We start from the raw sequence: 24,502 nt of genomic DNA on the forward strand, positions 1-24,502 counted from the left end.
ACTTTTAGAAAAACACAATCTTCTTATTTAGCACTATTGATGTTGCTCCGACTTTAGAAAAGGTTCCTGTACTACTTCAAGGTGACTTCTATACGACTTGTTCCCATGGACTTTAATGGAAGTCGCCTCCATGTCCGATCCTCATCCTTATTGATATGATTTGGATCCGACATTACAGGAAGATTAACCAGGCATTCCCTCAAAGTTGCTCTAAAGTCACTTCACAGTCGCTTTAAAGTCACATCAAGTCACACTCAAGTAGCCAGCAAATTGCTCGGAAATCGCCTGGAAAAGTTGGACCATAAGTCGTGTGACTTTCAGGTCGTGGCAGTGTGAACTGAGCCTTATAGTCATAGTGAGGATGTTATGATACATTGTGGGATTTCTATTTGCTGGGAGTATTTTTATGATACTACATTTACTATTGTATTTTAATTTGTATTTGTTTGCTATATGAAGTTGCTATGAACACAAATAGTTCACACATGAATTAATGGTTCCTAAACATGTGTTTTACTTAGTGACATGCGTTATGCACATGTATATTCATTTTATTCTTTAGGTATGTAAAAAAATCTTTTATAGAAATGTGGAGGATTTATTTGTCTTGATTTGAATACTGCATGTTGTAGGTTAGGAGGGCTTCATTATTTTTTGGTTAATATTTCGTAATGGTGTACTGATGAGCACTAATTAGTGGCAGCAGTTCCTTATTGATCATTTTTGATTCCTAGTACTTAGATTATAGTATCTGTGTAGGTGATAGCTTTTTGTAAAAGACATTTTTATATATTTTATTTGTAGCAGCGTGGGGATCTCTCATATCATTTTTTTTCTTTTTTCACTCTCTAATACAAGCAACCGCATAGAGTTCTTACTGCATAAGGTTTATCCATGGATTTAGAGTCTGCCTCGGATTCTATCATATCAGGAACCCAAACATAATTGCTACACCCCTCAGTTATCATCTGTATTCACCTAATGTATTCTATGTAGAATATGGCAAGAATTTTCACATTCATCAGTTGTTCTTTTCTATTAAAAAGGTTTGAAAGAGTTGAACATGACCAATAAAGGCATTGTTTGTGGTTAAAGGGATCCCTTTTTAGATTTTGCACCAGGCACCTAAGACATACCTATTCTTTTGTTCAACTCAAGAGAAAACTCTTCCAGCACAGAAAATGCAATGTAAGGTGTAAACCACACGTCTGGTTTCTTAGTTAATTTCTGGCTTCTATCATTAATGATCTCTTAGGCCTCTCACAGTTTCCTTGCTAGCTGTAATTAATGTGTACCCATTCTTACCTGTCATACTAAAAACGGGCTTCAGAATGATCATTCTAGAAGCCCCAAAACCCAGCCCAACCTTGGCTTGGCCCCAGTTCTCCTAATAGACAGCCTTGCCAACCTGTAGTGAGTAATTAAGATGCAAGATAGGGTCTGGTTGAAGTTGCTATTTACAAATTACAGCACCCTGACAAATTCAAAATTAACATTACAACAGAGACAGGGCTATTGCTATCATGAGTAAAAAAAAATCAGATCTACCTCTGTACCCCCTCTGACTGCAAGGGGCTCAGCCTTCTAGGCTGGTAGCCTCAGTACTGCCATTGGCAGTATAAAAAATTGAAATATTCTTAGGATTAGGTATATGCATGAGCTGTAAACAATAAGCTATCAGCGCAAAGCCTAGTATGTGATGTACATATAGTGCAAGCAAAATTATTAAATCACTGTGCGTGAAAATAAATGTGCATAAAAATTGTACATAAACATAAACAATAAATGTGCATGAAAAATGGCCGGCAGCATACACTAATCGTGTCCACACCTCACAATCAAAATCACATAAAATAAAAAACGTGATGCGCCAGACGTGCACAAAATTATTCCTGAAGTGACTGTATAATTAATTAATAAAAGTCCACATATACAATTCAATAAATGGTATCGTGCTCAAAATCAATTATTAATGTGTTAAAGTGTCCAAGTTGAAGCCTCAATCCCGTGAGAGATAGTGAAAACACCAGAAAGCAACTCACATTATACGGGCACTCAGCCGTGCCTGCTGGTATGGCAATCAGTAGCTAGTTCCACCCGAGAGACGACCGGCGTCAGACACGCAAGCTCCGCCCCCCTATACGCGTTACGTCAGAGCGTACGGCTCCGTTGACTTCCTCGGTAGGGGTCGTAGGACTGACGGACCCCTACCGAGGAAGTCAACGGAGCCGTACGCTCTGACGTAACGCGTATAGGGGGGCGGAGCTTGCGTGTCTGACGCCGGTCGTCTCTCGGGTGGAACTAGCTACTGATTGCCATACCAGCAGGCACGGCTGAGTGCCCGTATAATGTGAGTTGCTTTCTTATTTCCAATAAAGCTTACACACTTATAAGCAGAGAGCACTAGATTTTTGCCTTTGTTTCCTACTGTATAACCTGGCGACCTCCGGAGGTGAAAGGCTGGAGAGTCATCCCAGGAGTCCATTATCCTCATATAGGCTTATGCTGGCCCGTTTGGGTCCCATATTGAGGTGAGAGGCCAATCTTTCTGGTGGAGGGATTCAACACACTGGTGTTTTCACTATCTCTCACTGGATCGAGGCTTCAACTTGGATACTTTAACACATTAATAATTGATTTTGAGCATGATACCATTTATTGAATTGTATATGTGGACTTTTATTAATTAATTATACAGTCACTTCAGGAATAATTTTGTGCATGTCTGGCGCATCACGTTTTTTATTTTATATGCATGAGCTGACCAATTTAAACCCCATTTTGAGTATATACATAGACAAAGTCATGACATACACATAGAGGCTTATTCAGAGATTTATCAAAAAACAGTAGTTAAAAAAATCCACAGTATAAAAATCAAACTGTCTGATTCTCCTCTTTTTGAAGCCATGCATTTTTATCAATGAAACCCTGAAAATGCTCGTACCTTATAACACTTTGGATTTTTTTTTTTTCATACTGTGGTTTGAATCCAAAACATTGTTTTTATTCAATTCAAAAAGAGTGCAGCTGTATTTGAAGGGGTAAAAGCAATTGTGTGCCATTCCTAGCCTACTTACTTATCGAAATTACATTTGCTGTAACATGTCTTTCTACTGTGTATATTGTTCATACTCTAAAGATTTATGATGAAAATGAATGTTGCCTTTTCACAACTGTACATTTTTCACACTCTCCAGCTCTGTTCTGTGATTTCTACAATAATGACAGGCAATGCCAATGGCACTACAAGGCTTGCGGTGCTGCTTGCTTAAAAACATGCAGAAATCCAAGTGGCATATGTCATTCTGAAAACAAAGGTTTAGAAGGTAAGAGAGTTTAAAATTGTATTTTACAGTATTTAAAAATTTTCACATCAGGAAATAATATGTGTTAATTGTAGACAGTTACGGGCTTGGCAATTTCTCACAAAATGGCATACCAATTGTAGAAAAAGTTTCCTATTCCTGGCCTTGTTCTACATTTGGAGCTAACTTTCTGCTTTTCTGCTCATGCTTTATTACACACAAGCAAGGCCAGATATGCCTCATTTGTACTATTGTTTTATTACAGAAGAGAATATAGCCTAAATAAATATCCTAAGGACATTCAACCAAATGAGAAAATGGCCTAAAAAAATCATCTAAATACAATCAAGCAAAATAGCCTAAAACAATTATCTAAGAATATTGATTTGGAAGAGAAGATAACCTAAAACAGTCTGTACAGTTGACCAAAAATAGCGTAAAACAATAGCCTAAATACATTTGACCAAACATAGCCTAAAACAATAACATAAATACATTTAACCAAAAATAGCCAAAAACAATAGCCTAAATACATTTGACCAGAACAGAAAATGTTCTAAGAACATTTGATTTTTGCCCCCAACAGTTGCTTAATTCTCACAGAATGAATGTGCATTTCACTGTAAGAATAGCTGTGCATTGTCAGGAGCATCTAGCACTCCTGCTTCTCATTCCAGCATCCTAGTTTTGGCTGTAGCTGTCAGGATGGCAGGTGGAGCCTGACTAATAGAAAGAAAACTCACACCTGATGAGAAGGCCGTGGTAGCAGAGCTGGATGCCGTATGGACACCAAGGTAAGTACTCTGATAAGGACACAGGTTCACCTGAGGTGCGGAGTCTAAGTGTTAGCTGGTTTTCACCAGGGCCCCTAATGGTGGGGTTGGACTACGCTGCAAGCTAGCACCAGGTCGCGGTCCCCAGGATCACCCAGCCAGGCAGAGAGCAGGTTCTGGTCCAGAAGCAGAGAAGCAGACAAGGGTTAACCAAGAGAGTAGTCAGACGAGCCAAAGGTCAGGGTGGGCAGCAAGTAGCAAAGTCAAGAGGAAGCCGGGTCAAATAATCAGGAACAACAGGTACGCAGGAACACAGGATCACAAGGAAGAGCTGAAGATAACACAGCAACTTCCTGTAGTGACAGCTGTGTTTAAATAGGCCAATTTGGTAGCCTCGACTCGAGCTATACTGAGGTAGCCTCGAACCACACTGAGGTAGCCTCTAGCTATACTGAGGTAGCCTGGAACCATACTGAGGTAGCCTCTGGCTATACTAAGGTAGCCTCTAGCTATTCAAGGCGCCTCTTCGTACACGCATGCGTATAGGCGTTTGCCGGTTTGCGGCACCAGTGCGCCTGTGTATAGCAGTGGATCCCTGACAGTAGCATTCTCCGTGTCTGTCTGTCCATCTGCAAGGTAAATAATGTGGCTAGTCTATGGTTGGACCAGGTGTGGTTTCTCTCTGGTGTTCCGTTCCTCTATCAGCATGAATCACTTCTAAAAATGTGGTTAGTCTCTGGGTGGAGACCAAACCTGATTTAAGCTAGCCAAGCCTGTAGTCTCATGCTCGTGATAGCGTTTGTATACATGTTCAAGCTTTCTGTCAGTCTGCCCTGCTCTGTTGTTTGGATTCCCCTGTTTATGACCTCAGATCAGATATTGACTATTCTCTGAACTTTGACTGCCTTGTACCAAGACTGTCATTGAACCTCTCGACCTGTCTGCCGACTGTAAGTACCTGTTTGGTCAATTTGTGCTTGCTCCAGCATGGTGACCAGGCACTATAGCATTGTGTTTATGACCTGGGGTCAACCGAGTACCAATAGGCCTGCTTGCCTTATGGGAAAGGGCTCTGCTAAAGGTGAAGAACACAAAAGCTAGTTATAGTGTCTGACCACCTTTGTTAGGGGTAAGCATAACATTATCACAAGCCTTTATCAAGAACATTTTTCTGTGAAAATGGACTCTAAACAGGCTAGTTTTTTGGGTGAGGAGCTTTGCAAGCTGACACACCAAGTCCAGGAGCTGGCTTTGCATGTGGACACACCTCCAGCAGTAACGCAGGAACCAGAGACCAAGGTTAACCCACCTAACCATTTTTCTGGTGACCCCCATGTTTTCCAGCTTCAAAAATAGTTGTATGCTCTTCTTTGAGCTTGGGCCATACCCTTATGGTCCTGAAGCACAGTGGATTACCTTATTATTACTTGGCTGCAGGGGGACGCCCAGTCCTGGGCTTTTATTCTCCCTGCAGATGACCCAGCCTGAGGGTCAGTCAAAGCATTTTTCAAGGCCCTGGGTTTACTCTATAATAATCTTAGCAGAAATAACCTTAGGTCACTAAGCTAGGGTAAACGCACCACTGAACAACACTGTTCTGATTTCCGATGCTGGGCACCTGGGTCAGGGTGAAATGACCCAAACAAGAGGTTTGTCTCTTTGATCCCTAGCATGTTGGCCACTTCTTCTCCATCAGACTTTCCTGAGCGCTCTCAACCTCTTCGGGAGGATGAGCCCTTACAAAGTGGAGCTACTCATTTATCATCTGGGAAAAAGTCTAGAAGAAGACCAGGAACTTTGCTTATATTTTGGCAACCATGGCCACTTTGTCGCCAGCTGACCTATTATGCTGTGAAAAACCAAGTGTCTAGTGCGGGTGGGGTCTGCTTCTTTAGACTATACTGTACCAGGTTCCCCTCGAGAAAAACTATTTGTACCTGTACAACTTAGTTTTGCCGTGCTTTCTCTTCACCTCCCAGCTTTCATTGATTATGGTGCCACTAGCAATTTCATGAATAGGACCCTAGCACCCCGTCTACAGATTCACTTCACTAAGGTGCACAAACCATTTTAACAGTTTTAGCTGTTGATAAGGTTACCTTATGCACTGCACCTATTACTTTGACTATTGGGACATTTCATAGGGAGACAATCAGCTTCTACCTGCAACTGCATTAAAACTGCTGACCAGTTGCCAATTTGTAACTCTTTTGTGGCCAGTATCAGTCATGCCTTCATTACAGTCCTATTCAGATCTTGATCATGAAAACTTTTCCAAGTGTGACTCCCGTTTTCATAACCATTTGCCTTTAAATTACTCTGTTGTTGCAGAAGACACTGACAGGTTTATTGAATCCTCTACATGCCACCTCTCCAGCCAATTGCCACAGTCTAAATCATTTCCTCCTAGAAGCTGAATTTACCCACTGTCTCACAGCCTTGAGCCCTGTTTGGAAACTTTCTCCAAGTTTCACAATACCTTACCTCCAGCACAAGTAATGAGGGCCTTTTCCCCTGACCTTTTGGACTTTATTTTAAAGGCTAAATCTTGTGTTTCACCCAATATTATTCCAGTCTTAAATTCCATCCGTCCTTTGGATAGACTGCCTCATTTGGCCGGGTGAGGCCTTAAACCTTTTCTCCAAGCCACTCTGCATCCAACCTGTGCTCCAGTTATCCAGCTTGACTCTTGTGGCATTTCACCTGCTAACCAACCTGATCTTGCTGATCCCTTGACCTTTTCCCAGGCTGATGGTCCTGTGCCGGGTGTCCATCTTGTCTGTAAGGAGTCCAGGGGCCTCTCCTCAGAGGAGGTGGTAATGTCAGGAGCATCTGGCACTCCTGATCCTCATTCCATCATCCTAGTTTTGGCTTTGGCCTTCTCCTTGTCTGTCTGTTCGCCTGCAAGGTAAATAATGTGGCTAGTCTATGGTTGGACAAGGTGTGGTTTCTCTCTGGTGCTCCATTCCTCTATCAGCTTGAATCACTTCTTAAAAGTTCTCCAACACATGAGATACCAGTAGATGAAAATTTGTGTTGGGGAGGGAGCTTAGAGGAAGATAAGCAGGGAGCTTGTCTATTCAAACTACAGTTCTGCAGTTCTGCATGTTCCTTCATTCCTCTGCCTATGTGGAAGGGGATTGTGTCTCTTTCCTCCAATCAGCTCTCACACAGTGTAAGTTCAGTCTCCCCACCCACCCCAATGTGCTGCTGAAAGATAAAGAAAGATTTCTAACATGATCTTCACTTTCCAAAGAGTTTAGAAAGGGGAAGAAAGCAGATATAAAAGTAAAACTTATTGGAGGATTCATTTCATCTCTGTGTATCATCTGAGGCTATTCAAATCACTGAGTATATCTGAGGATTTACAACCATTTTAAGTTGTATTTCTCCTAAGCTATTTTTTACACTGCTGGAGCTTTCCTTGAATTCCTTCAGTTTCCAGTACTGGTAAGTATCACTCCCAGCATAACATCTTCCTTTTATCTGAGCTGACCTTAAAGAAGACCTTCTTAAACAGTCAGGAACTACAGAACTTAGCAGCCAGCAACTCAGCAGTAAAATAAATAGAGTAGACAGCAATAGAAAAAAAACTAAGAAGAAAGTTCTACCTAAATGTGTGTTCTAGCCAAAACTTTTGGGGATAAACATCCCTCCCACATTGTTACTGTTGCCTGTGTCTCCCTGGGCAGATTTCCCCTTACTTGGTCTCACAACAACTGAGTAGCCAAACACTCAGCATTAATAAAGGTTGCCCCAAAAGTGTTTTCCCAAAAGTTATTTCAATTTATAGAACACATCAAATCTTACATGCATCAGGCACAGCAAATTCTAATTATATGTGTTAACTCATACACTTTTATTCTTCCTTCTAGTCTTCATAATATGATAATTAAACTGAAAGAAAGAAAGTTTCACAGAAAACCAATGCATTGTTTTGTATTTATGATTGTGTAGTTAATTCTATTACTTCTATTACTCTATGTTATTTACCTTATCCATCGCAGGGTGCTATCCCAAATGTCCAAATGAAAGGCCTTACTTTAATGAAGATGAAATGCGGTGTGTGGCTGATTGTGGATGCCTAGACAACAAATCTAATTATTACAAGCTTGGGGAGAAAATTGAATCCTGCAACATCTGTGAAAGCTGGTACAAAGTTTTGCCATTTTCTAGTATTCCTGATGTCCCAAGTGGTACTTGGATCTTTACAATGTCTTGAATAAAAAATAGATAATATATATATATACACTGTCCCATTATTGGTGGGAATATTGAGAATGCATGTGTAGCACTACCCCCAAAGGTGCTGCTTTGTAATTTGGGATGACAGTTCTGCACCCCAACACCAAAAACAATCTCAGCCCCTCTGGCACACCCGGTTGAGTTAAAGTTACATATAGGAACACAAGTGTGGATACCTTTAACTCGACTTTGAATTTGTTTTAGGAAATAGACACAAGACCTTTGAGTGGTAAATTAACTCAATTTATTGGTATGAGTGAGAATAAATGGTGGTTTGAGCATAAATGACCATACATAATATAGGTTTAGACATAGTCAGCTTGACAGAATAATCACTATGCCAAAATAAATTAGAATAGATTTAAGTGCCTATGGACTGGACTCAACACAAAAATCAGCAAAGTCAGCAAAGTCAGCAATACACAGTGCATATAAGCATTAACTGCAATATGAATAATTTAACTATACCTAGTCTAGAGTGCACTCTAGGAAAATGGCTAGGATATGATGCAATGTCCCCTGAATGGTACCTCTTAGCATAAGCAATAGGTGTAGGTCTCTGTGTAGCAGCTGTAAAGGGGCAATCTTTAGTCCTAATGCTTCGTCCGGATAGCATTGGGGCCTAATTGTACTGTTGGTGCACACAAGAATAGTTTCAGTCAAGCCTAGGAGCAGGAGTAAATCCCCACAGCAGTAGCTCACCAGTCCCAGTGATATTGCAGCTCACCTTCTGGTCACACACTTTGTCCATTCTCTTCACCCAGGTGATTCTGGCTATCAGCACAGCTAGACTCAGCACTCTGGATCCTGCTCCTGTCACCATTATGCAGCAGCGGTGGTACACACTAGACAGCAATGTTCTTCATGGCAAGAGGAGGCTGTGTCTTCTCCTACTTGCAATCTCTCTTTGAGAAATACAGTTCAAAAGCTCCTAAGTACAGTAGAGTCTCTCTCTTCTGGACTACAGTTCCACAGTCCAGTGCTATCTGACTCAGTCTATTGTATTCTTCCTTCTCAGCAGCTTCCTTCTCTTGCTGATATATCTGTTAACCAGTCCAGCACAAAAGGGCAGCAGCCACAGAGAGCAGCTGCAGCCAGTGTTTTTCTTACTCTCTATTCTTAGCCAAGCACCTGGCTACACACTGGCCCCATGCCCTCACAGTGAGGGGGTACCAGCATGGAAAGCAGCTTGTCCAACTTGCTCAGCGTCTGCCTGCTCTCCCATCGATTCCCCATTCTATTCTTTTCTGTTGTATTTGAAATTCAAATTTTGAAAGGGTATATTCTTTCTATTTTATTCTATTCAATTGTTTTTTTTTCTGTTCTTTTCTATTAAATTTAAAATTCAAATTTATTCTACTTCTTCCTAAAATTTGCCGTTCGCGAACGGCGAACGCGAACCTCCGCGAATGTTCGCGAACCGTGCGAACCGCCATAGACTTTAATAGGCAGGCGAATTTTAAAACCCACAGGGACTCTTTCTGGCCACAATAGTGATGGAAAAGTTGTTTCAAGGGGACTAACACCTGGACTGTGGCATGCCGGAGGGGGATCCATGGCAAAACTCCCATGGAAAATTACGTAGTTGACGCAGAGTCGGGTTTTAATCCATAAAGGGCATAAATCACCTAACATTCCTAAATTGTTTGGAATAACGTGCTTTAAAACATCCAGTGTGTGTATCAATCAGGTAGTGTAAGGGTTATGCCCGCTTCACAGTGACAGACCAAACTCTGACAGACCAAACTCCCCGTTTAACGCACCGCAAATAGTGTTGAGCGAACACGGACTGTATTATTCGTGTTCGTACCGAATAATTGGATTTTTTGTACCCGAACACGGACACGGACACTTTACTGTATGTTCGGGTAAAAATCCGTGTTCGGTCGTTTTATTTCCGGGTTTTGCATGCTTTGGCGCTCTTTTCATGGCGGGCTTTCAACAGCCAATCAACAATCGTTTAACTGGTGTGCCTTAAGCCATCCCAGCCATGCCTGCAAATGTCTCAGTAGCTGTGATTGGCCGTCTGAAGCATGTGACCAAGTCTTTATAAGTTTGAGGCAGCCGCAGCGGCGTCATTATGCTGCTTAGATTCAGGGACAGAGCACACATCAACGTGCTGGCTGCTGATTAGGGAAAGATAGGCAGGAAAAAACCATTTGTGTCCGGATAGAATTGAGGGACAGGTCGGAGTGTTTAGGCAGGGCGAGTTGTAGGCATTTTAGGGATAGAGTCTGCTGAATTATATAGGGTCAGTGTCTTCTACAAACTACAATCGATATTGCTGTGTGGGGGGTGGGGTCTGCACTCAATCCTGATCTACGATCTCTTCTCAATCCTGTTAGGGACAGAGTCTGCTGAATTTTAGGGAAACTGTGTTCTACAAACTACAATCGATATTGCTGTGTGGTGTGGGATTGGAGATAGGCAGGTGTCAGTGATCCACATCCATTTTTCTGTGTGTGAGCTGCAGTGAACACAATCTTTTTGGGCTGCAGTGAACACAATCTTTTTGGGCTGCAGTGAACACAATCTTTTTGGGCTGCAGTGAACACAATCTTTTTGGGGTGCAGTGAACAAAATCTTTTTGGGGTGCAGTGAACACAATCCTTTTTGGTGTGCAGTGAACACAATCTTTGTGGGGTGCAGTGAACAAAATCCTTTGTGGGGTGCAGTGAACACAATCTTTTTGGGGTGCAGTGAACAAAATCCTTTTTGGGGTGCAGTGAACAACATCCTTTTTGGGGTGCAGTGAACACAATCTTTTTGGGGTGCAGTGAACAAAATCCTTTGTGGGGTGCAGTGAACACAATCTTTTTGGGGTGCAGTGAACACAATCTTTTTGGGGTGGAGTGAACAACATCCTTTTTGGGGTGCAGTGAACAAAATCCTTTTTGGGGTGCAGTGAACAAAATCATTTTTGGGGTGCAGTGAACACAATCTTTTTGGGGTGCAGTGAACACAATCTTTTTGGGGTGCAGTGAACACAATCTTTGTGGGGTGCAGTGAACACAATCTTTTTGGGGTGGAGTGAACAACATCCTTTTTGGGGTGCAGTGAACAACATCCTTTTTGGGGTGCAGTGAACACAATCTTTTTGGGGTGCAGTGAACACAATCTTTGTGGGGTACAGTGAACAGAATCTTTGTGGGGTGCAGTGAACACAATCTTTGGGGGGTACAGTGAACACAATCTTTGTGAGGTGCAGTGAACACAATCTTTGTGGGGTGCAGTGAACACAATCTTTGTGGGGTACAGTGAACACAATCTCATACTGAAGGTTTGAGGGTGCTGCCTGTTCCATACTCCCCCTACTCCTCATCTAGCCTTTTAGGGGTACAAACAATAGTAATTGGGGCCTAGTGTGGTTGTGTACGTGTGATATACATACACTTTTTTGGGATCATATTTTCTATTCCGCTATTTAATCAAAAACCTTTGGGGATCAGTTAAATTGGGGGATAGTCTGTGTTGGTACGTGTGAGAGAGATCCACCTTTCCAAGTTGTTGGGGTTCATCTCATACTTCTGAAGGTTTGAGGGTGCTGCCTGTTCCATACTCCCCCTACTCCTAGCCTTTTAGGGGTACAAACAATAGTAATTGGGGCCTAGTGTGGTTGTGTACGTGTGATATACATACACTTTTTTGGGATCATATTTTCTATTCCGCTATTTAATCAAAAACCTTTGGGGATCAGTTAAATTGGGGGATAGTCTGTGTTGGTACGTGTGAGAGAGATCCACCTTTCCAAGTTGTTGGGGTTCATCTCATACTTCTGAAGGTTTGAGGGTGCTGCCTGTTCCATACTCCCCCTACTCCTAGCCTTTTAGGGGTACAAACAATAGTAATTGGGGCCTAGTGTGGTTGTGTACGTGTGATATACATACACTTTTTTGGGATCATATTTTCTATTCCGCTATTTAATCAAAAACCTTTGGGGATCAGTTAAATTGGGGGATAGTCTGTGTTGGTACGTGTGAGAGAGATCCACCTTTCCAAGTTGTTGGGGTTCATCTCATACTTCTGAAGGTTTGAGGGTGCTGCCTGTTCCATACTCCCCCTACTCCTAGCCTTTTAGGGGTACAAACAATAGTAATTGGGGCCTAGTGTGGTTGTGTACGTGTGATATACATACACTTTTTTGGGATCATATTTTCTATTCCGCTATTTAATCAAAAACCTTTGGGGATCAGTTAAATTGGGGGATAGTCTGTGTTGGTACGTGTGAGAGAGATCCACCTTTCCAAGTTGTTGAGGTTCATCTCATACTTCTGAAGGTTTGAGGGTGCTGCCTGTTCCATACTCCCCCTACTCCTAGCCTTTTAGGGGTACAAACAATAGTAATTGGGGCCTAGTGTGGTTGTGTACGTGTGATATACATACACTTTTTTGGGATCATATTTTCTATTCCGCTATTTAATCAAAAACCTTTGGGGATCAGTTAAATTGGGGGATAGTCTGTGTTGGTACGTGTGAGAGAGATCCACCTTTCCAAGTTGTTGGGGTTCATCTCATACTTCTGAAGGTTTGAGGGTGCTGCCTGTTCCATACTCCCCCTACTCCTAGCCTTTTAGGGGTACAAACAATAGTAATTGGGGCCTAGTGTGGTTGTGTACGTGTGATATACATACACTTTTTTGGGATCATATTTTCTATTCCGCTATTTAATCAAAAACCTTTGGGGATCAGTTAAATTGGGGGATAGTCTGTGTTGGTACGTGTGAGAGAGATCCACCTTTCCAAGTTGTTGGGGTTCATCTCATACTTCTGAAGGTTTGAGGGTGCTGCCTGTTCCATACTCCCCCTACTCCTAGCCTTTTAGGGGTACAAACAATAGTAATTGGGGCCTAGTGTGGTTGTGTACGTGTGATATACATACACTTTTTTGGGATCATATTTTCTATTCCGCTATTTAATCAAAAACCTTTGGGGATCAGTTAAATTGGGGGATAGTCTGTGTTGGTACGTGTGAGAGAGATCCACCTTTCCAAGTTGTTGGGGTTCATCTCATACTTCTGAAGGTTTGAGGGTGCTGCCTGTTCCATACTCCCCCTACTCCTAGCCTTTTAGGGGTACAAACAATAGTAATTGGGGCCTAGTGTGGTTGTGTACGTGTGATATACATACACTTTTTTGGGATCATATTTTCTATTCCGCTATTTAATCAAAAACCTTTGGGGATCAGTTAAATTGGGGGATAGTCTGTGTTGGTACGTGTGAGAGAGATCCACCTTTCCAAGTTGTTGGGGTTCATCTCATACTTCTGAAGGTTTGAGGGTGCTGCCTGTTCCATACTCCCCCTACTCCTAGCCTTTTAGGGGTACAAACAATAGTAATTGGGGCCTAGTGTGGTTGTGTACGTGTGATATACATACACTTTTTTGGGATCATATTTTCTATTCCGCTATTTAATCAAAAACCTTTGGGGATCAGTTAAATTGGGGGATAGTCTGTGTTGGTACGTGTGAGAGAGATCCACCTTTCCAAGTTGTTGAGGTTCATCTCATACTTCTGAAGGTTTGAGGGTGCTGCCTGTTCCATACTCCCCCTACTCCTAGCCTTTTAGGGGTACAAACAATAGTAATTGGGGCCTAGTGTGGTTGTGTACGTGTGATATACATACACTTTTTTGGGATCATATTTTCTATTCCGCTATTTAATCAAAAACCTTTGGGGATCAGTTAAATTGGGGGATAGTCTGTGTTGGTACGTGTGAGAGAGATCCACCTTTCCAAGTTGTTGGGGTTCATCTCATACTTCTGAAGGTTTGAGGGTGCTGCCTGTTCCATACTCCCCCTACTCCTAGCCTTTTAGGGGTACAAACAATAGTAATTGGGGCCTAGTGTGGTTGTGTACGTGTGATATACATACACTTTTTTGGGATCATATTTTCTATTCCGCTATTTAATCAAAAACCTTTGGGGATCAGTTAAATTGGGGGATAGTCTGTGTTGGTACGTGTGAGAGAGATCCACCTTTCCAAGTTGTTGAGGTTCATCTCATACTTCTGAAGGTTTGAGGGTGCTGCCTGTTCCATACTCCCCCTACTCCTAGCCTTTTAGGGGTACAAACAATAGTAATTGGGGCCTAGTGTGGTTGTGTACGTGTGATATACATACACTTTTTTGGGATCATATTTTCTATTCCGCTATTTAATCAAAAACCTTTGGGGATCAGTTAAATTGGGGGATAGTCTGTGTTGGTACGTGTGAGAGAGATCCACCTTTCCAAGTTGTTGGGGTTCATCTCATACTTCTGAAGGTTTGAGGGTGCTGCCTGTTCCATACTCCCCCTACTCCTAGCCTTTTAGGGGTACAAACAATAGTAATTGGGGCCTAGTGTGGTTGTGTACGTGTGATATACATACACTTTTTTGGGATCATATTTTCTATTCCGCTATTTAATCAAAAACCTTTGGGGATCAGTTAAATTGGGGGATAGTCTGTGTTGGTACGTGTGAGAGAGATCCACCTTTCCAAGTTGTTGAGGTTCATCTCATACTTCTGAAGGTTTGAGGGTGCTGCCTGTTCCATACTCCCCCTACTCCTAGCCTTTTAGGGGTACAAACAATAGTAATTGGGGCCTAGTGTGGTTGTGTACGTGTGATATACATACACTTTTTTGGGATCATATTTTCTATTCCGCTATTTAATCAAAAACCTTTGGGGATCAGTTAAATTGGGGGATAGTCTGTGTTGGTACGTGTGAGAGAGATCCACCTTTCCAAGTTGTTGGGGTTCATCTCATACTTCTGAAGGTTTGAGGGTGCTGCCTGTTCCATACTCCCCCTACTCCTAGCCTTTTAGGGGTACAAACAATAGTAATTGGGGCCTAGTGTGGTTGTGTACGTGTGATATACATACACTTTTTTGGGATCATATTTTCTATTCCGCTATTTAATCAAAAACCTTTGGGGATCAGTTAAATTGGGGGATAGTCTGTGTTGGTACGTGTGAGAGAGATCCACCTTTCCAAGTTGTTGGGGTTCATCTCATACTTCTGAAGGTTTGAGGGTGCTGCCTGTTCCATACTCCCCCTACTCCTAGCCTTTTAGGGGTACAAACAATAGTAATTGGGGCCTAGTGTGGTTGTGTACGTGTGATATACATACACTTTTTTGGGATCATATTTTCTATTCCGCTATTTAATCAAAAACCTTTGGGGATCAGTTAAATTGGGGGATAGTCTGTGTTGGTACGTGTGAGAGAGATCCACCTTTCCAAGTTGTTGGGGTTCATCTCATACTTCTGAAGGTTTGAGGGTGCTGCCTGTTCCATACTCCCCCTACTCCTAGCCTTTTAGGGGTACAAACAATAGTAATTGGGGCCTAGTGTGGTTGTGTACGTGTGATATACATACACTTTTTTGGGATCATATTTTCTATTCCGCTATTTAATCAAAAACCTTTGGGGATCAGTTAAATTGGGGGATAGTCTGTGTTGGTACGTGTGAGAGAGATCCACCTTTCCAAGTTGTTGGGGTTCATCTCATACTTCTGAAGGTTTGAGGGTGCTGCCTGTTCCATACTCCCCCTACTCCTAGCCTTTTAGGGGTACAAACAATAGTAATTGGGGCCTAGTGTGGTTGTGTACGTGTGATATACATACACTTTTTTGGGATCATATTTTCTATTCCGCTATTTAATCAAAAACCTTTGGGGATCAGTTAAATTGGGGGATAGTCTGTGTTGGTACGTGTGAGAGAGATCCACCTTTCCAAGTTGTTGGGGTTCATCTCATACTTCTGAAGGTTTGAGGGTGCTGCCTGTTCCATACTCCCCCTACTCCTAGCCTTTTAGGGGTACAAACAATAGTAATTGGGGCCTAGTGTGGTTGTGTACGTGTGATATACATACACTTTTTTGGGATCATATTTTCTATTCCGCTATTTAATCAAAAACCTTTGGGGATCAGTTAAATTGGGGGATAGTCTGTGTTGGTACGTGTGAGAGAGATCCACCTTTCCAAGTTGTTGAGGTTCATCTCATACTTCTGAAGGTTTGAGGGTGCTGCCTGTTCCATACTCCCCCTACTCCTAGCCTTTTAGGGGTACAAACAATAGTAATTGGGGCCTAGTGTGGTTGTGTACGTGTGATATACATACACTTTTTTGGGATCATATTTTCTATTCCGCTATTTAATCAAAAACCTTTGGGGATCAGTTAAATTGGGGGATAGTCTGTGTTGGTACGTGTGAGAGAGATCCACCTTTCCAAGTTGTTGGGGTTCATCTCATACTTCTGAAGGTTTGAGGGTGCTGCCTGTTCCATACTCCCCCTACTCCTAGCCTTTTAGGGGTACAAACAATAGTAATTGGGGCCTAGTGTGGTTGTGTACGTGTGATATACATACACTTTTTTGGGATCATATTTTCTATTCCGCTATTTAATCAAAAACCTTTGGGGATCAGTTAAATTGGGGGATAGTCTGTGTTGGTACGTGTGAGAGAGATCCACCTTTCCAAGTTGTTGGGGTTCATCTCATACTTCTGAAGGTTTGAGGGTGCTGCCTGTTCCATACTCCCCCTACTCCTAGCCTTTTAGGGGTACAAACAATAGTAATTGGGGCCTAGTGTGGTTGTGTACGTGTGATATACATACACTTTTTTGGGATCATATTTTCTATTCCGCTATTTAATCAAAAACCTTTGGGGATCAGTTAAATTGGGGGATAGTCTGTGTTGGTACGTGTGAGAGAGATCCACCTTTCCAAGTTGTTGGGGTTCATCTCATACTTCTGAAGGTTTGAGGGTGCTGCCTGTTCCATACTCCCCCTACTCCTAGCCTTTTAGGGGTACAAACAATAGTAATTGGGGCCTAGTGTGGTTGTGTACGTGCGAGATACATACACTTTTTTGGGATCATATTTCCTATTCCGCTATTCAATAAAAACCTTTGAGGATCAATTGAATTGCGGGATAGTCTGTGTCGGTACGTGTGAGAGAGATCCACCTTTCCAAGTTGTTGGGGTTCATCTCATACTTCTGAAGGTTTGAGGGTGCTGCCTGTTCCATACCCCCCCTACTCCTCATCTAGCCTTTTAGGGGTACAAACAATAGTAATTGGGGCCTAGTGTGGTTGTGTACGTGCGAGATACATACACTTTTTTTGATCATATTTCCTATTCCGCTATTCAATAAAAACCTTTGAGGATCAATTGAATTGCGGGATAGTCTGTGTCGGTACGTGTGAGAGAGATCCACCTTTCCAAGTTGTTGGGGTTCATCTCATACTTCTGAAGGTTTGAGGGTGCTGCCTGTTCCATACCCCCCCTACTCCTCATCTAGCCTTTTAGGGGTACAAACAATAGTAATTGGGGCCTAGTGTGGTTGTGTACGTGCGAGATACATACACTTTTTTTGATCATATTTCCTATTCCGCTATTCAATAAAAACCTTTGAGGATCAATTGAATTGCGGGATAGTCTGTGTCGGTACGTGTGAGAGAGATCCACCTTTCCAAGTTGTTGGGGTTCATCTCATACTTCTGAAGGTTTGAGGGTGCTGCCTGTTCCATACCCCCCCTACTCCTCATCTAGCCTTTTAGGGGTACAAACAATAGTAATTGGGGCCTAGTGTGGTTGTGTACGTGCGAGATACATACACTTTTTTTGATCATATTTCCTATTCCGCTATTCAATAAAAACCTTTGAGGATCAATTGAATTGCGGGATAGTCTGTGTCGGTACGTGTGAGAGAGATCCACCTTTCCAAGTTGTTGGGGTTCATCTCATACTTCTGAAGGTTTGAGGGTGCTGCCTGTTCCATACCCCCCCTACTCCTCATCTAGCCTTTTAGGGGTACAAACAATAGTAATTGGGGCCTAGTGTGGTTGTGTACGTGCGAGATACATACACTTTTTTTGATCATATTTCCTATTCCGCTATTCAATAAAAACCTTTGAGGATCAATTGAATTGCGGGATAGTCTGTGTCGGTACGTGTGAGAGAGATCCACCTTTCCAAGTTGTTGGGGTTCATCTCATACTTCTGAAGGTTTGAGGGTGCTGCCTGTTCCATACCCCCCCTACTCCTCATCTAGCCTTTTAGGGGTACAAACAATAGTAATTGGGGCCTAGTGTGGTTGTGTACTTGCGAGATACATACACTTTTTTTGATCATATTTCCTATTCCGCTATTCAATAAAAACCTTTGAGGATCAATTGAATTGCGGGATAGTCTGTGTCGGTACGTGTGAGAGAGATCCACCTTTCCAAGTTGTTGGGGTTCATCTCATACTTCTGAAGGTTTGAGGGTGCTGCCTGTTCCATACCCCCCCTACTCCTCATCTAGCCTTTTAGGGGTACAAACAATAGTAATTGGGGCCTAGTGTGGTTGTGTACGTGCGAGATACATACACTTTTTTTGATCATATTTCCTATTCCGCTATTCAATAAAAACCTTTGAGGATCAATTGAATTGCGGGATAGTCTGTGTCGGTACGTGTGAGAGAGATCCACCTTTCCAAGTTGTTGGGGTTCATCTCATACTTCTGAAGGTTTGAGGGTGCTGCCTGTTCCATACCCCCCCTACTCCTCATCTAGCCTTTTAGGGGTACAAACAATAGTAATTGGGGCCTAGTGTGGTTGTGTACGTGCGAGATACATACACTTTTTTTGATCATATTTCCTATTCCGCTATTCAATAAAAACCTTTGAGGATCAATTGAATTGCGGGATAGTCTGTGTCGGTACGTGTGAGAGAGATCCACCTTTCCAAGTTGTTGGGGTTCATCTCATACTTCTGAAGGTTTGAGGGTGCTGCCTGTTCCATACCCCCCCTACTCCTCATCTAGCCTTTTAGGGGTACAAACAATAGTAATTGGGGCCTAGTGTGGTTGTGTACGTGCGAGATACATACACTTTTTTTGATCATATTTCCTATTCCGCTATTCAATAAAAACCTTTGAGGATCAATTGAATTGCGGGATAGTCTGTGTCGGTACGTGTGAGAGAGATCCACCTTTCCAAGTTGTTGGGGTTCATCTCATACTTCTGAAGGTATGAGGGTGCTGCCTGTTCCATACTCCCCCTACTCCTCATCTAGCCTTTTAGGGGTACAAACAATAGTAATTGGGGCCTAGTGTGGTTGTGTACGTGTGATATACATACACTTTTTTTGGATCATATTTTCTATTCCGCTATTCAATAAAAACCTTTCTAGGGCAAGATCTTAAATTACAGAAATATGAGGAGACCGTCAAATAAGGGCCGTGGCCTGGGTCGTGGTGCTGCTGGTAGAGCTCCTGTTGCAAGGAGAGGACATGGTCGATCTGTGCCAGCTACACGCACAAGTGAAACACCTTCCTCAAGTGTGAGTAGGCGACAGAACCTGCATCAGTATTTGGTAGGGCATCAAACGCCCCTAGAAGTGATGAGGCCAGAACAAGTTGAGGCGATAGTAGATTGGTTTGCTGCTGACAGTGCCTCCAGTTCCTTCACATTGTCTCCCACCCAGTCTACTGCAGAAAGGTCAGAGTTGGCACCTGCAGCCAATGTCCAACCGTCTTTCACCTCACCCCCTTGCAAATCAGGCCAGCAGTCTGAGCCCCAAGCCATACAGCAGTCTCTTATTCTTTTTGAGGACTCTGTCAGCAGGGTTTCCCAGGGCCATCCACCTAGCCCTGCCCCAGAAGTGGAAGAGATTGAGTGCAGCGATGCCCAACCACTTATTTCTCAAGATGAGTACATGCAAGGATCATCGCAGCACGTCTCCGATGATGACGAAACGCAGGTGCCAACTGCTGCGGCGTTCAGCATTGTGGAGACCGACAAGGAGGGCAGGGGTGAAGACTGGGTGGAAGATGATGTGGAGGACGATGAGGTCCTCGACCCCACATGGAATGAACGTCATGCAGGTGAACTGAGTAGTTTGGAGGAAGAGGCGGTGGTCGCACAGAGCCACCAGCACAGCAGAAGAGGGAGCAGGGTGCAGAAGCGGAGCGGCCGTGCCCTAGACACTACGCCCGCTACTGCCCAACGCAGCAAGGGAACGAGCGCACCAAAGTCAGCTCAAAGGAGTTCTCTAGCGTGGAAGTTCTTTAGAAAATGTGCTGATGACAGGACACGAGTGGTTTGCACCCTGTGCAATCAGAGCTTGAAGCGAGGCATGAACCTTCTCAACCTGAGCACAACCTGCATGATCAGGCATCTAAGTGCAAAGCACGAGCTGCAGTGGAGTACACACCTTCAAAACCAAGAAACGTCTCTGGCTCATCCTGCTTCCTCTTCTGCTGCAGTCTCGGCCGCTCCAGCCACATCTGTAGTGATACCGGCACCTGCCACCCCGCAAACAGACGATCTGTCAGCAACACCACCACCTGGGTCACCAACAACCATCTCCACAATGTCCCGTGGAAGCGTTCAGCTTTCCATCTCCCAAACACTTGAGAGGAAGAGGAAGTACCCCCCTACCCACCCGCGATCCCTGGCCCTGAATGCCAGCATTTCAAAATTATTGGCCTTTGAAATGCTGTCATTCCGTCTGGTGGAGACGCACAGTTTTAAAAACCTTATGTCGGTGGCTGTCCCACAGTACGTCGTGCCCAGCCGCCACTACTTTTCCAGGCAAGCCATCCCTTCCCTGCACAACCAAGTGGGGGAAAAAATCAGGTGTGCACTGCGCAACGCCATCTGTGCCAAGGTCCACCTAACTACGGATACGTGGACCAGTAAGCACGGTCAGGGGCGTTATATCTCCCTAACGGCACACTGGGTAAATGCAGTGGCGGATGGGCCTGAGGCGGATAGCAATTTGGCGCATGTCCTTCCACCACCGAGGATTGCAGGGCGCTTCAGTTTGCCTCCTGTTCCTAACTCCTCCTACTCCGCTTCCTCATCCTCTACCGCCTCCTCATCCGGACAGCGTAACACCTTCACCACCAACTTCAGCACGGCCAGGGGTAAACGACAGCAGGCAGTTTTACAACTTGCCTGTTTGGGGGACAAACCACACACCGCGCAGGAGTTGTGGAGGAGCATGGAACAGCAGACAAATGAGTGGTTGCTGCCAGCGAGCCTCAAGCCCGGCCTGGTGGTGTGCGATAACGGGCGAAATCTCATAGCAGCTCTGGGCCTAGCCGGTTTGACGCACATCCCTTGCCTGGCGCATGTGCTGAATTTGGTGGTGCAGAGGTTCCTTAAAAACTACCCCGATATGTCAGAGCTGCTGCAGAAAGTGCGGGCCGTTTGTGCGCACTTTCGGCGTTCTCACCCTGCTGCTGCTCGCCTGGCAGCGCTGCAGCGTAACTTCGGCCTTCCCGCTCACCGCCTCATATGTGACGTGCCCACAAGGTGGAACTCCACCTTGCACATGCTGGAAAGACTGTGCGAGCAGCAGCAGGCCATAGTGGAGTTTCAGCTGCAGCACGCACGCGTGAGTCGCTCTGCGGAACAGCACCACTTCACCACCAATAACTGGGCCTCCATGCGAGACCTGTGTGCCTTGTTGCGCTGTTTTGAGTACTCCACCAACATGGCCAGTGGCAATGACGCCGTTCTCAGCTTAACTATCCCACTTCTATGCCTCCTTGAAAAAACAATTCGGGCGATGATGGAAGAGGATGTGGCACAGGATGAGGAGGAGGAGGAGGATGAAGAGGTAACATTTCCAAGGCTTTCAGGGCAGTCATTCGCAAGGGGCTCCGAGGGTGGGTTCCTGCACACGCAAACGCCAGGGACGCAATTGTCCAGCAGGGGCACAGTTCTGGAGGATGAGGAAGATGAGGAGGAGGAGGAGCTGGAGGAGGAGATGGAACCATGTTCACAGCAGGGTGGCACCCAGGCCAGCTCATGGCCATCACTGGTGCGTGGCTGGGGGGATACAGAGGACACGGACCATACACCTCCCACAGAGGACAGCCTTTCGTTGCCTCTGGGCAGCCTGGCACACATGAGCGATTACATGCTGCAGTGTCTCCACAACGACCGCCGAGTTGCCCACATTCTAACTTGTGCTGATTACTGGGTGGCCACGCTGCTGGATCCCCGTTACAAGGACAACGTACCGTCCTTAATTCACTCACTGGAGCGCGATCGCAAGATGCGCGAGTACAAGCGCACGCTGGTAGACGCCATGCTGCTGGCATTCCCATCTGACAGCGGGGCCACAGTGGAAGCACAAGGCAGAGGAGGAGGAGGAGGAGGTCGCCAACGCAACCAGGGCACCGCCAGCACCTCAGAAGGCAGGGTTAGCATGGCCGAAATGTGGAAAAGCTTTGTCAGCACGCCACAACAAACAGCAGCACCAGCAGCTCAGATGGAACGTCTTAGCAGGAGGCAGCATTTTACCAACATGGTGGAGCAGTATGTGTGCACACGCCTACATGTAGTGAATGACGGGTCTGCCCCCTTCAACTTCTGGGTCTCCAAATTGGGCACATGGCCTGAGCTTGCCCTTTACGCCTTGGAGGTGCTGGCGTGCCCTGCAGCCAGTGTATTATCTGAACGGGTATTTAGCACGGCTGGGGGCGTTATAACAGACAAGCGCAGCCGCCTGTCCAGAGACAATGTGGACAAGCTCACGTTCATTAAAATGAACCAGGCATGGATCCCACGGGACTTTTCCGTACCTTATGCAGAATAGCAATGGATACCGACCTTACCCACCCATTGTTCCATTTTTGCTCTTTCTCACTCTTTTGGGGTGTACCCTCATTTAAAATTTGTGAAAAGAAGCAGTGTTGGCTACCTCGTCCTCCTCCTCAGGGCCAGATTAATGTAGGGGCTATTGGAGCTGCAGCTCCAGGCCCCTACCTTTTATATAGGCCCCGGGTTGGCCATATTCACTGTTACCGCTCTTCTGTCACTTGTAAACACAGAAGTCTGGCTTCTATGCTCGCTTCCCCAGGCAGCACCCTCAGAACCTCCCCACACAGCGTGAAGGCCGGACAAGGAGGGACAGTTGGCGATGCATGGATGTGTTTATGGGCTTCAGAGACAGCATCCCATGTTGAATTAGGCATGCATGGCTGCACCCTTCCTCCTCTGGGTGCATGGCAAGGCACGGCCCTAAGGCCCTTCAAAATCCTCAGCACCAAGCCCATGATGCTGTTAATCCGGCCCTGGTCCTCCTCCACCGCCGCTTCCACCTACACCGCCCATAGGTGTGCGCAGCCTATTGCATTAAGGTGTGCACCCCAAAGTTGAAATACACATGCATGTGTTTGCCAGCAGGGAGAGTAATGTATCGGGGCCATGTACCTGTAGGCAAGGAGAAATAGAGCAGAGCAGGTCCCAGGGAGATCTTTCCCATCTCCTCACTGGCAATGCTATGTGCCCTAGGTGATTAGGGTGTGCCCAGGCACACCCAGCACACCCTGTGCGCACGCCTATGTCACCGCCACATCCACCACCACCTCAACCTCCCTCCTACTCCATATGGGCCTCGTCCTTCAGAGATGAAGAAGAACATTGTTTTATTTTTCTGTTTTTTTTTGTTGTTTTAAGTTATTTCCCTATCCACATTTGTTTGCAGAGCACTTGCCATGCTCTTAATTACGTTTTGCTGCCATTTGCAGCACTCTAGCCCTTTCCTTTGGTGTTTTAGAGCCATTTTAGTGCCTTAAAGTTCGGGTCCCCATTGACTTCAATGGGGTTCGGTGTCCGGGAAAAGTTCGGTAAAAGTCCGGGACACGGACCCGGACTTTTTTTTAAAGTTCGGCCGAACCCGTCGAACACGGACATCTAGGTGTCCGCTCAACCCTAACCGCAAACAAACGGAAACATTCCATTTGCAGTGGGTACAGTACAGTCTGTGGACCTGACACTCACTGGCAGGCAACTATAAAAAATATATATTTTTTTAATTTGCAAGGTGCTGTGCCACCGTATATATGAGTGTTGGGCACTGCAGTGGGCACAGTACACTCTGTGAACCTGAAAGTCACTGGCAGGCCAGGCAACTGCAATTATAAAAAATATATATATTTTTTTAATTTGCAAACTGCTGTGCCACCGTATATATGAGTGGTGGGCACTGCAGTGGGCACAGTACACTCTGTGGACCTGACAGTCACTGGCAGGCCAGGCAACTGCAATTATAAAAAATCTTTTTTTTTTTTCAATTTGCAAGCTGCTGGGCCACCGTATATATCAGTGGTGGGCACTTCAGTGGGCACAGTACACTCTGTGGACCTGACACACACTGCAATTATGACAGAGGAAAAAAAAATATTTTTAAA

The 24,502-nt window shown here is 44.6% G+C and overlaps 1 protein-coding gene across 1 annotated transcript in view; it reads left to right on the forward strand.

Annotated features, from left to right (window-relative positions):
• LOC309565955 (mucin-5AC-like) overlaps positions 1-24,502 on the forward strand; it is a gene marked incomplete at both ends in the record, with an annotated part of 316,230 nt that overhangs the window by 245,761 nt on the left and 45,967 nt on the right. The window contains 2 exons of the mRNA XM_082270984.1: positions 3,201-3,329; positions 8,089-8,233. Of these exons, the coding sequence (XP_082127110.1) occupies positions 3,201-3,329; positions 8,089-8,233 (274 nt within the window). The remainder of the gene's footprint in view (positions 1-3,200; positions 3,330-8,088; positions 8,234-24,502) is intronic.

Source organism: Pelophylax lessonae (assembly GCF_965119305.1).
Source record: "Pelophylax lessonae genome assembly, chromosome: 10".
NCBI lineage: Eukaryota > Metazoa > Chordata > Amphibia > Anura > Ranidae > Pelophylax > Pelophylax lessonae.